The 16,067-nt window shown below is 42.2% G+C and overlaps 1 protein-coding gene across 1 annotated transcript in view; it reads left to right on the forward strand.

Annotated features, from left to right (window-relative positions):
* The first annotated feature begins 2,460 nt into the window (after positions 1–2,460).
* Positions 2,461–16,067, forward strand: part of LOC126291489 (complement factor D-like) — a 72,226-nt gene continuing 58,619 nt past the window's right edge. The window contains exon 1 of the mRNA XM_049984997.1: positions 2,461–2,764. Within this exon, the coding sequence (XP_049840954.1) occupies positions 2,461–2,764 (304 nt within the window). The remainder of the gene's footprint in view (positions 2,765–16,067) is intronic.

Consider the following 16,067-nt stretch of genomic DNA (forward strand, 5'->3'; position numbering starts at 1 on the left):
TTGGATCGCACGAAGCGCCGTCTGCTAATTTTCTTTTATCTCGTCTATAGTTGCAAATCATCGTCTTTTCAATATAGTTTTCAATTTTGGAAAAAAAAGAAAAGTCCACAGTTGTCAGATCTGGAAATAACGGAGGATGAGGTAGCACAATGATTTCGTTTTTTGTGCAATAGTCACGCACTATGAAATGTGCGGGTGCATCATCGCGGTGCAAGAGCCATGAATTGTCTCGCCAAATTTCAGGCCGTTTCCTTCTCACATTTTCTCGCAGGCGTAGCACCATCGATTAACAGTTTGTCCCTGTAGCATAAATTCATGATGAATGAATCCTTCAAAGTCAACGAAGACTATCAGCATCGGTTTGACAGTTGATCTAACCTGACGAGCTTTTTTTGGGCTTGGAGAATCTCTCCCGATCAATTGTGAAGATTAAACCTTGGTCTCAACATCATAACTGTAGACCCATGTCTCATCACCAGTTATGGTTCTCTTAAGGAACCTCTATTTCTCTATTTGTGCGATCCAAATACTCTTCAGAGATTGCGAGGCTTGGCTCACAAGCTGTTGGATGAACTTGGCCGCAACACTAGGCTCTGAGCATCTGTGGTCATCAGTCCCCTAGAACTTAGAACTACTTAAACCTGACTAGCCTAAGGACATCACACACACTCATGCCCGAGGCAGGGTTCGAACCTGCGACCGTAGCAGTCGCGCGGTTTCGGACTGAGCGCCTGAACCGCGAGACCACCGCGGCTGGCCCGCAACACCATACATTCCAAGATGCAGTGTTAGGATTTCATGTCATGACCCAACTAAAATGTTACATTCTTCTGCAATCTTTCGGACAGTCAGTCTTCGATTGGCACGCACAATTTCGTTCATGTTCCTGGCATGAGATTCATCGGTAGACGTTGAAGGGCATCCTGAATTGGGGCAGCTTCAACTTTTGGCCAGCTATTTTTAAATCGTTCCATAAAATTTCTAGCGTGCAGCCGCATAAATTCGACCTCTTCTTCTAATATTTCGGCTGAATACCGTCCAGCCGAGGTACCTCGGCTCACTCTGAAGATGGCTGGACGGTATTTAACCGAAACATTAGAAGAAGAAGTCGAATTTATGCAGCTACACGCCATAAATTTTATGGAACAGTCACTGCGCTGCTAAAATATGAAAATGCACATTTTTAAATCGTGTGAATCATTCGTAACACCGAGTACGGCTTAAGAACTCCTCACCGTAGGCTTTCTGCATCATTTGGCGTGTCTCTGTAAAGCTTTTTTTGAATGCACGCAAAATTTAATTAGACGCTTTGCTTCTCTAACTGTGCCATTTCGAAATTCGCAAACTGTACCACAGAACGTTCTACTCAATACAGCACTGGGGAATAACTAGCACACATACTTCCAGCAGTTCCAATTAAAGACAGGCGTGTGCTGGGAAGCTAGCCGCATTTCGCTCCAACACACCATTGGCGTGAAATTACGAATCTTCCGGAGTTTTTTGAACAGACCTCGTATACGAAGACTTTCTACGAAGTTTAAGTCTTCTCCTGTTCACTAGCAATTTTTATTGTTAAAGTAAAACGACATTCTTCAGTAAATATCTGCATGGTACAAATACTAAACAAACTGTCCCTTCAACATAGCGTTTCATAACGTCCAGAGTCCTTAGGAAACTTAAGAACGACAAATGTAGCGCCAATTTTTAGTTATTTTCAATTATTATGGCACTATATACGCTCCTCTCCGTATTGTAAAAATTATGTTACAAATCAATGTAAACGATAGTATTCGCATTCATCTAATATTGTGTTCAGAAGTGTCACTTGCTGCCGCCTGGCGCGCTGCTATCGCAGTGAATAACAAAAACGAGACGGAGCGTCGCGACCGTTATATTAGACTGTGTTCAAACTCGAATCGTCGTAATACAAAGTCCGTTAGTAGAATTGACTCAGACACTAGAATTGACGCAGGGAATTGATAGTCTTGTGTCAAAGTGCGATTAATGTATTAACGGTTACGGCAATTACTTTTGAAATAATAAACAATTTACTTACTTTTCCCCTGTGTCTCATTTTCATTAGATTGCCCCCTATAGTTTGATGCTTTAAAAAATCGGGAGTTTGTTGGTGTGTAACTACGGTTTCATTACAGTGACGTCAGTTGCGGTGTGTATCATCTATGGCGTGTTTGAGCGGTTACGGACGTCATTTGTCTAGCTTTACTTCCGCAGTGCAGAAACAATCGAATTACGCCGCTTGAGGAGGAACTCACGCGCACGACTGGGACGCGCGCAAATCAGCTGGTGTGCGTGTTCTTCAGTTAGTTGACGATGCTCTGTGGTGGAACAACGCACGTGGAGAACGTGTTTTGGGCGAGTTGAGGAGTGGGATAACGGTTCCGAAGCTGCTGCAGCACGCGCGAAGACTGGCAGTGTAGCTAACAGCGAGTAGCGAGAGATATGCGGCGGTGGATGTTGGTAGCGCTGGCGCTGCTTGCGGCGTCTGCGCATGCGCCGGCGTCGGCCGAGAGCGACCCCGAGCTGCTGGCGAAGGGAGCCGAGGCGCTGCGGCTGATACGGCGCCGCGCTGAGAGGTTTCCCGATCGGCCGGAGGCGCGCATCTACAAGGGCACCCTGGCCGACCCCGGCATGTACCCTTACGCCGCGTTCGCCGCCGTCTTCGGGCGCGCGTGCTCCTCCACCATCGTAGACCGCAGGTTCGTGCTGCTCACCAGGATGTGCACCGACGCAAGGCCGGACGACGGTGAGTACCACGCAACGCAACGCCCTAACGTAAAGTCGACTGAACGGAAACGGTTTTCGACTTTTTTTGAAAAAAATTATGGACAGTGTGAGTTTTTTGGAAATTTGTGGTAAGGTCTTATGGGACCAAACTGCTGAGGCACTTATGCAGTTTAGGGGGTACATGCACTGATCACGAGAAAAGTACCTATTTTTGAAGGAATCGCGTATTTCTGAAGATATAGACATATATATGCAGGGAATACCAAAAAGTTTTTATTTCAAAAATTGTGTGTTACAGTCGTATCTGATGCGCTCGTCACCAAAAAAGTACTTATTTTCATATGGATGCAAGAAAAAGATCAATTAACTGTCTCAAATTTTTTTTATCAAAAATGATGTATTGCATATGTATGCATGGAATTTCAAAAACATTTTTTTTTGCAAAAAAGATGGAATTAATAACAAAATTTTCTCAAAATATCATATTTGATTATTTTGCATAGATATACTGGGTGATCAAAAAGTCAATATAAATTTGAAAACTGAATAAATCACGGAAAATGTAAATAGAGAGGTACAAATTGACACACATCCTTGGAATAACATGGGGTTTTATTAGAACCAAAAAAAAATACAAACGTTCAAAAAATGTCCGACAGATGGCTCTTCGTCTGATCAGAACAGCAATAATTAGCGTAACAAAGTAAGACAAAGCAAAGATGATGTTCTTTACAGGAAATGCTCAATATGTCCACCATCATTACTCAACAATAGCTGTAGCACTGTAAAGCATGTCCGGAGTTATGGTGAGGCTTTGGCTTTGGATGTTGTCTTTCTGCATCCCTAGAGATGTTGGTCGATCATGATACACTTGCGACGTCGATCATGATACACTTGCGACTTCAGGTAACCCCAAAGCCAACAATCGCACAGACTGAGGTCTGGGGACCTGGGAGGCCAAGCATGACTAAAGTGGCGGCTGAGCACACGATCATCGCCAAACGACGCGCGCAAGAGATCTTTCACGCGTCTAGCAATATGAGGTGGTTCTAATAAAACCCAATGTCATTCCAAGCATGTGTGTCAATTTTTACCTCTATCTACATTATTCTGTGGTTTATTAAGTTTTGAAAGTTATACTGAGTTTTTCATCAGCCAGGACATTAAAGCTCGAATCACAGATTAGATAAAAACAGCTACCTCAAGTTAATTTGCAGCATTAGGATGGATTTTTCGAATATGCTCAATGAAATTGTGGAAAGGATTTTCCCCAAAACGTTGACGCCAGAGAAATTCCGTTGTAAAAATTGGCAGCAAACGTGCAGCATCACGTCGTGGCACAACAACCATAAAGCTTTTCTTTGTCTCACCATCATAACCACCACAGACCCATTGCTCCCGCACTGTATGACCTTGATGGTACTTTCTCCTGACGATAGTATGGCCAGAGCCGCCCAAAACTACTGGCTCAATTAAGAAATATTCATGGCAGATATCCCTACAAAATTGGTACCAATCGACCACGGTGTGCTCACTGCCAATTTTGAGCTCCTTATTAAAAAGTTTTGCTTATTGACTTCGAAAGCCCACATGTAAGAGTCGCAAAATTTTAGAAATGTCTAAATGACTGCCAGCAAAAAAATGACATTTTCCTGGTTGAACATTTCTTTCTACAGTCCCTGTCAGCGGAGCAGCGCCAAATTTCGCCATCTTTCCCTGTAGTTTTCTCCAGCTTCATCTCGTATCCAACACAGTTCCCATTTCCACACCACATCGTTCTTCAAAAGACCTTGTTGCCTAGCCCATTGTATAGAGCTTTGGGTGTTCTCCGTAACATGGTATAAATCTTCCATTACAAAGTCATTCAAATCTGGAAAATTTCTCGCCATTTTGGCACACTCAGTAATATACGATACTTCAAAACAGACAGCCTCAACAGAAAAATATAGGTTGTTGGGCGCACTGATCAAGGTACATAACAATGAGCAAGAGGGACATATACCGTATGCAACAATATGCAAACCCAACAATAGCTATCATGGTTAGGATGTATGAAACTGTAAGCATGATCTATGGGCAAAGAACTCTGTGAAGAAATACTGGGTGATCAAAAAGTCAGTAGAAATTTGAAAACTTAATAAAGCACGGAATAATGTAGATAGAGAGGTAAAAATTGACACACATGCTTGGAATGACATGGGGTTTTATTAGAACAAAAAAAAACAAGGTTCACAAAATATCCGACAGATGGCGCTGGACAGCAAAACGTCAGTGCCTGCCCATGACAATCGTGTATAAAAGGAGCTATAATGAGAGAGAGAATAAGATGCGCCAACAGTCGCAGCATGTTGACGTTACCCGAAAAGGCGCTTTTAGTGAAGCTGTATTATCAGAATGGGGAATGTGCCAGTTCAGCGTTACGATCCTATCGCCATAGGAAGGGAATTCAAACGGGTAAAGGTCCGTTGACAAATGCTGCTGTGGCGAGAATGATTTCGAAGTTCGAAGCCACGGGTTGTTTAGACGATAGGCCCCGTAGTGGCCGACCGAGCACAAGGCGTAATGCTGCTGAGACAGTTCAGGAAGAAATGGAGACTGTAGCGGGTTCGTCTTTGCGCGGGGAAGTCAGCGCTCGTGCAGTCGCACGTCGCACCGGCATTCCGTACACTACTGTTTGGTTGGCACTAAGGCGTACCCTCCGATGCTATCCGTACAAAATCCATCGGCATCGTGAACTGTTACCTGGCGATTTAGTGAAGCGGAGGGCATTTGCAGTTTGGGCGTTTCAAAAGATGGCGGAAGATGACGATTGGTTGAGTAGCCTGTTGTGGACCGACGAAGCTCATTTCACGCTCCGAGGGTCTGTCGACGCCCACAACTGCAGAATTCGTGTTACCGAAAAACCTAGAACTCTCGAGGAAACTCCATTTCACGACGAGAAAGTCACGGTATGGGTCGGATTTACCACATCTACCGTTATCGGGCCTTTTTTATACGAGGAAATGCGTGATTCTGGTTTTGTACCTGCTACCGTGACGGATGAGAGGTACGCCAAAATGTTACAGAATCGCATCATCCCCAGCCTGGCTGATAAACACCTACTGGAACGTACGATGTTTATGCAGGATGGCGCTCCACATCCTATTGCTAGACACGTGAAAGATCTCTTGCGCACGTCGTTTGGTGATGATCGTGTGCTCAGCCGCCACTTTAGTCATGCTTGGCCTCCCAGGTCCCCAGACCTCAGTCCGTGCGATTATTGGCTGTTGGGTTACCTGAAGACGCAAGTGTATCGTGATTGACCGACATCTCTAGGGATGCTGAAAGACAACATCCGACGCCAATGCCTCACAATAACTCCGGACGTGCTTTACAGTGCTGTTAACAACGTTATTCCTCGACTACAGCTATTGTTGAGGAATGATGGTGGACAAATTGAGCGTTTCCTGTAAAGAACATCATCTTTGCTTGGTCTTACTTTGTTACGCTAATTATTGCTATTCTGATCAGACGAAGCGCCATCTGTCGGACATTTTTTGAACGTTTGTATTTTTTTTTGTTCTAATAAAACCCCTTGTCATTCCAAGCATGTGTGTCAATTTGTACCTCTCTATCTACATTATTCCATGATTTATCCAGTTTTAAAATTTATACTGACTTTTTGATCACCCAGTATATGCTTATATCTTCAGAAATACGCGGTTTCTTCAAAAATAGGCACTTTTATCGTGAGCAACGCATGTACCCCCTAAACTGCGTAAGTCCCGCTGCTGAGGTCATTGGCCCCTAAGCTTACACACTATTTAATCTAACTTAAACTAACTTATGCTAAGGACGGCACACACACCATGCCCGAGGGAAGATTCGAACCTCAGACGGGGGAAGCCGCACAGACCGTGACATGACGCCCTAGATCGCGCGGCGAGGGAGTCAAAAAGGACTTTACAACTTTGGAATGATACAGAAATTTGTTGAGATAATTTGTCATTTTGAACCAAACAACCTCAAGTTTCGCGTTATAGTGTCAAGGGTCATTTTGCTTCGATGTGACTACTACTTGGGATGCAGTAAACACTCGTTGCAGAAAACTGGGCTAAAATGTACTATGGAGCGACCACGCGCTGCTCTTGGTATAGTGTAAATGTTGGCAACGCCTGTGCTTGTGTCATTGGTGCCAGCCAATTGGAGAAAAGCTTTGATAAAGCTAATTAGATAGCTAGAAAATGATAAAATACGAATGACTTGCGTTCTCTTTTCATGTTCGTTTTTGTTCGGACAGCTACGTTTAAGGTGTAAATAAAGATCAGAATATGATATTTCACTTGTGGTGACGAATGCACAATAATTATTCGCGTCGTGTAGAAGGCTCTTTGTTTAATTTTCACTATTGCAGCATATTGACGTTTCTGTTATTCATATAGCTAGCAGTTTGTGTGATGAAGTATTACTAATGATTTTTTTTCTTTAAATGGGGATTGTTGTATTGGTGACAGTCAGCAATGAATTATTCACGTTCTATGGATGACCTTTTATTAATTTTTTACTAACGCTGCATTTGGCTTTTCCATTATGCATGTATATATTTTAAGCAGTTGGCGTTTTTTTTATGTTGCAGCGGCTATAACTGGGTCTCTCTAACTTACGGAAATTTGTTACATGAAAGTATGATGGCAAGTAATTTGTGTACAAGGATGAGTTTTTGTTCCGATGAGAGACTAATTACATACATGGTACAGGCGGCCCGTTCTTCCGCTTGTGCTGTTATAGTATATTGCTGTTTCTGTTATTCATATATAAAGCAGATTCTGTGGTGAAATTTTATTAATAATTCATTGTGGAATATTCTGTTGGTGACGGACTGTCGCAAATAATTCACGCCTTATGGACGGCCGATTATTAATTTTCTACTCCTGCTGCATATTGGGGTTTCATTTACTGATATATATAGACAGTTTGGCGTTTTTTGGCGCAGCAGCGAACGTTGCTGAGTCGTCTAAATTACGGAAATTTGTTATGTGAAAGCATGATCGCAAGTAATTTGTGTACAATAGCGAAGTTACGCTCCAACGAGAGACAAATTACATACGCGTAGATGCCCGATCTTCCGTTTCCGCTATTCCAGTACATTGCCGTTTTGTTAATCTTGCATACAGCACTTTCTTCAGTGAAATATTATTAATAATTCATTGTTGAATGTGGAATGTTGGTGCTGGTGATGGACTGGTACGAATAATTCACGCTTTATGGACGGTCCATTATTAATTTTCTACTTCTGCTGCATTTTGGCGTTTCTGCTATCGACATATGTAAGCAGTTTGGCGTTTTGATGTTAAAGTTATTACGTCTTATGTCTAAATTACGGATATTTTTGTTTTGAGTCATTCTGGTGGGAAGTAGATCTTACACAATAGTGAAATTTGGTTGCGATGAGAAATGAATTACATGTGTTGTGTAGATGACCCTTTCTCTAGTTTTGACTGTTACAGCATATTGATGTTTTTGTCATGACCTTTAGGTCAGCTTTGTCTAGATGAGAAGGGAATGAGTCTGACTGTGAGTTGGCGAAATCAACAAATGAGATAGCAAAAAACAAAAAGAAGGTTGTGTCGACAGACTGACCTGTAGCATAGCCCAAGGCATAGGTTTGGTTGGAAGGCAACAGTCTGGTTGTGAATTGACGAAGCCAACGAATATGAAGGTGGAAAACTGGTTATGTTGTCGGACTGGCATGTAGCATAGTCCAAGGTCTATGTAAGAGTGATGTCTGCCTATCTTTAACAATATTGGCAGTGATAAACAGATATTAATGTAAGTTCCATTAATATTTTTTATTGTGTTTCACAGATTCTTCTGATCGGACCACATCGAAAGGGTGTGTGTTTGCATAATGGGGGTTATTTCGCCCTGACCTATAGTAAATTACTCAAGCGTATTCATTTCCAGAGATATTATCTTTAAATTTTCTGACGTGTGTTTCTTTGTCTCTAATATCTCAAGGCCGACCCATACGTACTGCACGCTTGAGAGTGTGTACGATAAATTTGTGCTAGCACCATGGTTGTACAAGCAGCTTTATGGTTGGTCGAATTTCGATTATGCATGCGTGTGCAAGCGTTCTAGCGTGTATAAGCTTGGTCTTTTGTACCAAGAATAGGGTAGGCTGTGCAAGCATTTGTCTGTGATCTGGTTTGATTTAACTTTTATTTGGTCCTGATAAATTACATTCAGTACAAAGGTTGTACTTTATTGTAGGTCAGGTCAAAGAATACAATATTTCATGGAGAAAGAGAGAAGAAAAATCGACAGCAGTGTGAGATAGTTTCCATAGCGTATCTACCATGAATAGTTAATACGGCAATAATCTTTTTGTTTATTTGACCATTGCTAATTTTATCATAATTTTTTTTTCGTAACGCAACCAAAAATGTTACTAAAGCTAACGCATCGTCGTCTGAGCTCTACATTTTCTGATAAACAAAGAAATGCTTGTACAAGCACTCTTGAACCATGTGTAGGCGCCAGAAATTTGTGTATGCTTGCTCAAGCACGCTTGCACAAGCCTGCTGAGTTAATGCGACAGGGCCGTGTTTTGACCATTTGGTGGAAATGGGAACAAGTTGTCGCTCCGCCAACAGTGTACAATGTGTAAGGTCAGTGCCAAACGAAGCCTGCTCCAGCAACACGAGGCAGTAGAAAAGACAGTACAGGAACTGGGAGAAGGACGAGCATTGTGGTGCATCCCCAAATTACATACAGGTACTGATGTCCTAAGCAGATCCGTGTCTCTCAGGGCCCATTCACGTCTGTCACCCCAACATGCTGTCATCATTATTCTGTACCACCCAACAGATTTTTACTACATCTCTCTCCTCTCATATATCAAAAACAAATACGGTCTGCATGCCAGCATCGAGCACATGTGAATCCTGTTAAATATACAGGTATTGATCCATTGCACAGATCAGTGTAAAGTTGCATGGCATGTCTGTAGGAGGATGACAGTATCGTACAATCTATACTGTAAGTCGCAAGAGACGCTCCCTTTGACCCTGTCTCATGGTTTGAAACATTGTTTTTTCTGCCGTTACATGTTTTTTTACACTGCCATACATTTTGTTTTTTCCACCAAGATTTCGAAGTCTGTGTCAGGTTCTAAACTGGCAATAACACGTTCAGATTCATTGCTTCTCACAGAAAACTAGACGTAGCACAGTGTAAATCATGTTGTTACTGTTGCTGCGATAACACACTACACAAACTGGATGATTTTAAATAAAAACTGTTACAACATAAGAAACCTGGAAAAATTTGGCGACGTTGTGGAGCGTTTCCAGACTGCTGTCAAAAGGTGATTACGACATCTACATTTAAACTCATCTGTCACATTGACGGAATAGCTGATGCTTCTGCATTCCGTTTCGACTGATTCCTCATATTTCGGTCATGTACACAATCACTGATCGGTGCTAGCCGTCCCCAGAAGGTATTTCCCCTCCACCAAAGCTCTTTCTCCCTTTCAGACAAGTGACGTCAGTCAATTATTATGTGGTGACCAACAGCGTACCAGTGGATGGATGGGATGGAAGAGACGCGGTTGATACACTGTAATAATAAACATCACAGTTGATAGTGCGAACAACTTTAGCAATTTCACAGTAATTTCAACACGGACCAATGATGCGACAGTATGTTCTCCAATTTCAGTATCATTTCTAAACCGCCCATTCTCTACTTTGCGAGTGTCATTGCGAATGTAGATAGATAACTGTCCAGTACATCCATGCTTTGTTAATTCTCAAACATCACTGAAGTATACCAGACAGTGCTCTACATATTTCTAGCACTTCGAGTATAGTGCTCAATTTATGATCTATCTCTATGCAAATGGGAGTCACAGAGTATTCTCGCAGTCTTAGGATAAAATTAGAGACTGAAAGACCCCCTCGTACTGTCTTTGACCAACCCACCCTCAACACCATTACCGATTTAATCTGCAGCCGACCAGAAGTAGACCACTATATTCCACGTCTCGTGAATGAATGGAGCTTGCTGTGTCCTTACCCATCCAAGTGCACAAGGTTTCTCCAGATGCGCCCATGTCGAGGAGGTTAGCACGCCTTATCGGTGTATAGTAACAGATTTGAAAGTGTTGTGACATAATAGCAGATGGTTAAGTAGAACAAGAAATAGGTGGTATTTTTGCGTGATGGTGCTCCAGACGAATGGAGTTTGAAGCATTTTATGTAAATTAACTACACTATCAATTTTAAAGTATTTTTCTGGTGTCTGGGATCAGTACCAGGAGGGTACTGGTAAGAGAGAACATAAACACACTCCCAAGGCTACACGGTTCTGCACTTAAACCAGGCTATAATGTTAGATCGCTGGAGTTTCCGACCTATCAGTCATGTGGAATGTAGTGCTGTTACTATTACAACGCAAGTAATATAACTTCAGTGTATGACACACATATGTCTTGCAAGTTTCTCTACGAGAAACTATGGTAACAAACTGTAAAATGAAAAAACTATTTCCTTAAAACATTGGCTCTGTGTGATACATGCACAATATATGATATAGATATACAGATATGTATGGAGATACATACAGATATGTATATATACAGATTTGTGTATAGATATACAGATATGTATAGTGTCCACTCTTCACATCCGATCACAGCTCAGAAAGTATACTACGCCTGCATCAATCCTATATAAAATGATCGTTAGTAACAGAGAATATACCTCTTTACAAGGAAACAGATAAATGCATAGCAGCAGTGTCCGACATCCGAAATTACAAATCATGCTGCCACTAATTCTGTAAATAGCACATCCGTCAAGCAGACGTATACATGGGGAATGCAGTGTCTCACAAACACCTATTGCTAACTTACAATCAATCATCTTAGTTGAAACTGAAGTCTCGATTTGACACAGATGCGACAGGAGGGTGGAGTACATCGCATAAATCTTCGTTCGTTTAGAGGAATGTGTCGAAAGAGGGTGGTCACATTTCATCACACATGAGATGGAAGTCCTCTGATGACTGGGAGATTTTCCGTTAACGATCGCAAGAAGACAGTGCTGTAATTCACATACATAGCACATGGTAGTATATGAGTCGAACACCAACTGTCACATGCCTGATGCATCCTGACAGAACAGCGGAAAAACTGGTCAAAAGACCTACAGGAACATTTTCTCTCTAGAATGCATCATCAGTCTGCCGTTAAATCGTACCCCATTACAGCTCCATCTCAATTGATCGCCCCATCCACTCTCTGTTATCCTTTAATGCTCTGTGTTTGAAGTCGGGTCCACCGGCGGGAGGACCAGGTCCTGAGAGCCATCTGTGACACATGCACATACAGAAAACAGAGCAGTCGCTCAGCAAATGTGGAATATGTGGGTGGAGGCGTCTGGATGCATGCAAGTACAGTTGTACACTATGCCTCCCGATCAGAGAAATAGCGCATTTGCGCCAGGTGTTGGCAGCTGCGCTATATTTACTGAAGGCATACAGGACAACTTCAATAAACACAAGATGACAATTGGGGTAGTTCTAGATATGGAAAAAGGATATGAAAATGTATGGGGAGACAATATCATCTTCAAGCTTCACCAGGACACGCCGTTATCAGATTGTTATGTAAAAACACTTCAAGAGCGGCAGCTATACGTTAGAACTTGTAATGGTTCTTTATTTACGTGACCATAATGGCACTCCAACCCCAGTTCTCGATACCAGTAATATCGTACTACTTTTCTGCTAAGTAACAGACATATTTTTGTGACAATGTTCACATTTGGTTTTATTAATTTATAGGTACTCCGACGTATCGATATATTACAGTGATATGGTTCTTGTGTGTATTCATTTTTGTGAGACTGTTATAATCTTTGATTTACTTGTAACCGTTTTGACGCGAATGCGCACAGAGCAGTCTTTGTTTCACTTTGCATAAGTTAATTTGTTTCTTCAGTTTGTAGAAGAACAGTCAAGTCTTGTGGTTGATTAAAGCGGAAATTAAATATATGAAGATTGGTACAAAACTGTTTTCTTGATGATGTGACAATTAAGAAGAAGTATATGTGAATTTTCAAGAAGTTTAATAAAAATGTGGATCGTGAACACCAAGTCAAAAATTATTTCTACCATACCATCGTTCTGATCTGGGATTGCTTGATCATTAAGAATTTCCTGAAAACGCATTAGTTAGGTCTTCAAATATTGCTAAAATACAGATCTGGACGTTCTAGCAGTCAAAGTGGAATCACCCTAGAGTCAACAAGATGAGCCATAACAACTCCGACGAAATCTACGTGGGAATCCATTCAAGATAAGTGCCAAAATTAATGACGTTTTACAGTGACTTCATTATCTCCATTCTGATGATACCATCCACAGTCAATAACTTTGTTGTTGCCTGATAAAGCGAACATATGCTGCACGAGCAACATTATTGATCTAATTTCTAACCTACTTTGCAAGAGGTGGTGTTGTTAGAAACTGCAGGCAACAACTCTGGTATGAAATTGGTGGTGGTCGGTATAGCCCATGGTTGTGTCTTGTCTCTCAAACTGTTTTACACCTAAGTAAATGATGTACTGACTGTACCTCATGTATCAGTCAGCCTCTACGCCAACGACACGCCCTTTCTCACCACTGGGAGGAAGCTGGGCCACCTCATCACACAGATGCAATGACAAATCGTCCTGATGGAACAGTGGTCTTTGATGAACAAAATCACTCTCAACCCGATGAAGAGGGTGGCTATATTTTTAACATAACAGAAGCCGTTCCTGAACATGAGGCTCATAACCAACGCTCAGCCTATCCCATGGCCCCCAATAGTGAAATACTTTGGATAGAAAGCTCTCTTCTCACTCCAAGTGGGACAGAAGAACAAAGCAGAACTATGCGTGCCTCAACCATTGGTACCTTTCTTCAAGAGCACTCACCTGAACACCGGCATGAAGATATGACTTTACAAAGCAACAGTCAAACCTACATTGCTGTATGGTTCCCCATCTTGGGGAATGATGTATATAACGAATTTCAGATCACTTCAGGTGACACAAAACAGGTATCAATATTTAGCACTGGGAGCCCGCTGCACACACACACACACACACACACACACACACACACGCACACACACACACACACACACACACACACACACACACAATTGCCCTGCACGACGCAGTACAGGAAAAATACCTGCAGCAAAAAATCAAAGACAAAGTACAGAAAGTGTTTGAAAGAATCGACAACTTACGTGGCACAACTCGGCAGTTGCAGATGAGAGGAACATTCCAACAAGAGAGCTGGCGCAAGTGTCGATTGCCAGAGTCTGTACTTCACATCTATGTCAACTGACGTTCCATCAACACTCTGTGAAGCTATATACCCCATTCATTGAAGTATTCCCACCACCAAAGATGGTGTAAGGACCCAAATATGAGCCTAAGACCTGTTTTATATGAGTAATTCTTCTTCTGCTGCTGCTGCTTCATTAGGACCCTTCAAGATCACGTGTCACTTGTTTTGTCATCTTCGATACAGCATGTACACATCATAATGACGTCTAGCATGGCTTTACCAGCGTGCAATAAAACTCACACATTGTGTGCCAGACCGAGACTCGAACTCGGGACCTTTGCTTTCGCGGGCAAGTACTCTATCAACTGAGCTACCCAAGCACGACTCACGCCCCGTCCTCACAGCTTTACTTCTGACAATATCTCGTCTCCTACCTTCCAAACTTTACAGAAGTTCTCCTCCGAACATTGCAGAACTAGCACTCCTGAAGCCATGTCTCCTCAATATACATTCTTTCAGGAGTGCTAGTTCTGCAAGGTTTGCAGGAGAGCTTGTGTAAAGTTTGGAAGGTAGGAGACGAGGTACTGGCAGAAGTAAAGCTGTGAGGAGGGGGCGTGAGTCATGCTTGGGTAGCTCAGTTGGTAGAGTACTTGCCCGCGATAGGCAAAGGTCCCGAGTTCGAGCCTCGGTCCGGCACACAGTTTTAATCTGTCAGGAAGTTTCATATCAGCGCACACTCCGCTGCAGAGTGAAAATCTCATTCTGGAAACATCCCCCAGGCTGTGGCTAAGCCATGTCTCTGCAATATCCTTTCTTTCGTGAGTGCTAGTTCCACAAGGTTTGCAGGAGCTCAGTTGGTAGAGCACTTGTCCGCGAAAGGCAAAGGTCCCGAGTACGAGTCTCGGTCCAGCACACAATTTTAATCTGCCAGGAAGTTTCATATCAGCGCACGCTCCGCTGCAGCGTGAAAATCTCATTCTGAAGACTCACACAATTGGTAACGACGTCGCCATAGCTTACGTTTCTGCATTTACTACATTTATACGAGCAATAAATGAAGAAATGTACCATTTACCCTACACCCTACATAAGCAGCAAAATCGACGCGTCGATGACGGTGGAGTCACTACCACAATTTCTTTTTTTTTTTAAAAAAAAGAAAAAGCTCCCCTTAGTAGCTGACATTCGTGGAGTTACAACACTCGCTCCATTCACCACCACCGCCCACCATCACAGGTATAATTTCACCTTTTTAATATTTGTTATATGTCATCTATTTTGTATGTTACAACTACTATCAGACATCCCTCTAAATCCATTCTAAGTTCATATTTCAGTAGGAGGGTCTGAGGACGGTCAAAAACTGACTGAAACTGGTTACGACAGAAATAAATATTTTTGCGGTCGAGACTGTTTGTGTCGATATTTGAAGAACTTTTAGCCACTTTGCTGCAGCTTCCGAGAAATGTTCTCGAAAACTAGAGAATTATGCCTAAGGCCAAGGCCTGATGCGCCTAAAACAAGTATCGGGAATTGCGCAAATACCGGCCATGAGAACTCACATTGCGTGAGTTGACGACTTGTTCGTGGTTTAATATTTGGTTGCGTTTTTCAGTTAGAGGGGCGTTTCAAAGGTCCGTACAAAATTAAAAACTACTTATGTGTTTGGGATAACCTTTTTTTATTTTTCTACATACTCTCCTTTTAGACTTACTCATTTCGTCCAAAGCTGTTCTAATTTGTTGATCCCTTCCGAGTAATAGGAATTGTCCAAGTCTGCAAATAGCTATTGAAACGTCCCCTTAGAACAATTATACAAGACCGTGCTTAAACTAACACACAATATTTTTAGCGCAACGCAATCTGTCTTTCAAAAATCCCTACAAAAGAATGGCCCTGACTAACATTAACTTATACCTTTCACAAATCACTTACCTTACCAAAAATCTTCGTTACTCGAACTACTGCAATACAGCGAGCGCCACTAAATA

The sequence above is a fragment of the Schistocerca gregaria genome, chromosome 9 (assembly GCF_023897955.1).
Source record: "Schistocerca gregaria isolate iqSchGreg1 chromosome 9, iqSchGreg1.2, whole genome shotgun sequence".
NCBI lineage: Eukaryota > Metazoa > Arthropoda > Insecta > Orthoptera > Acrididae > Schistocerca > Schistocerca gregaria.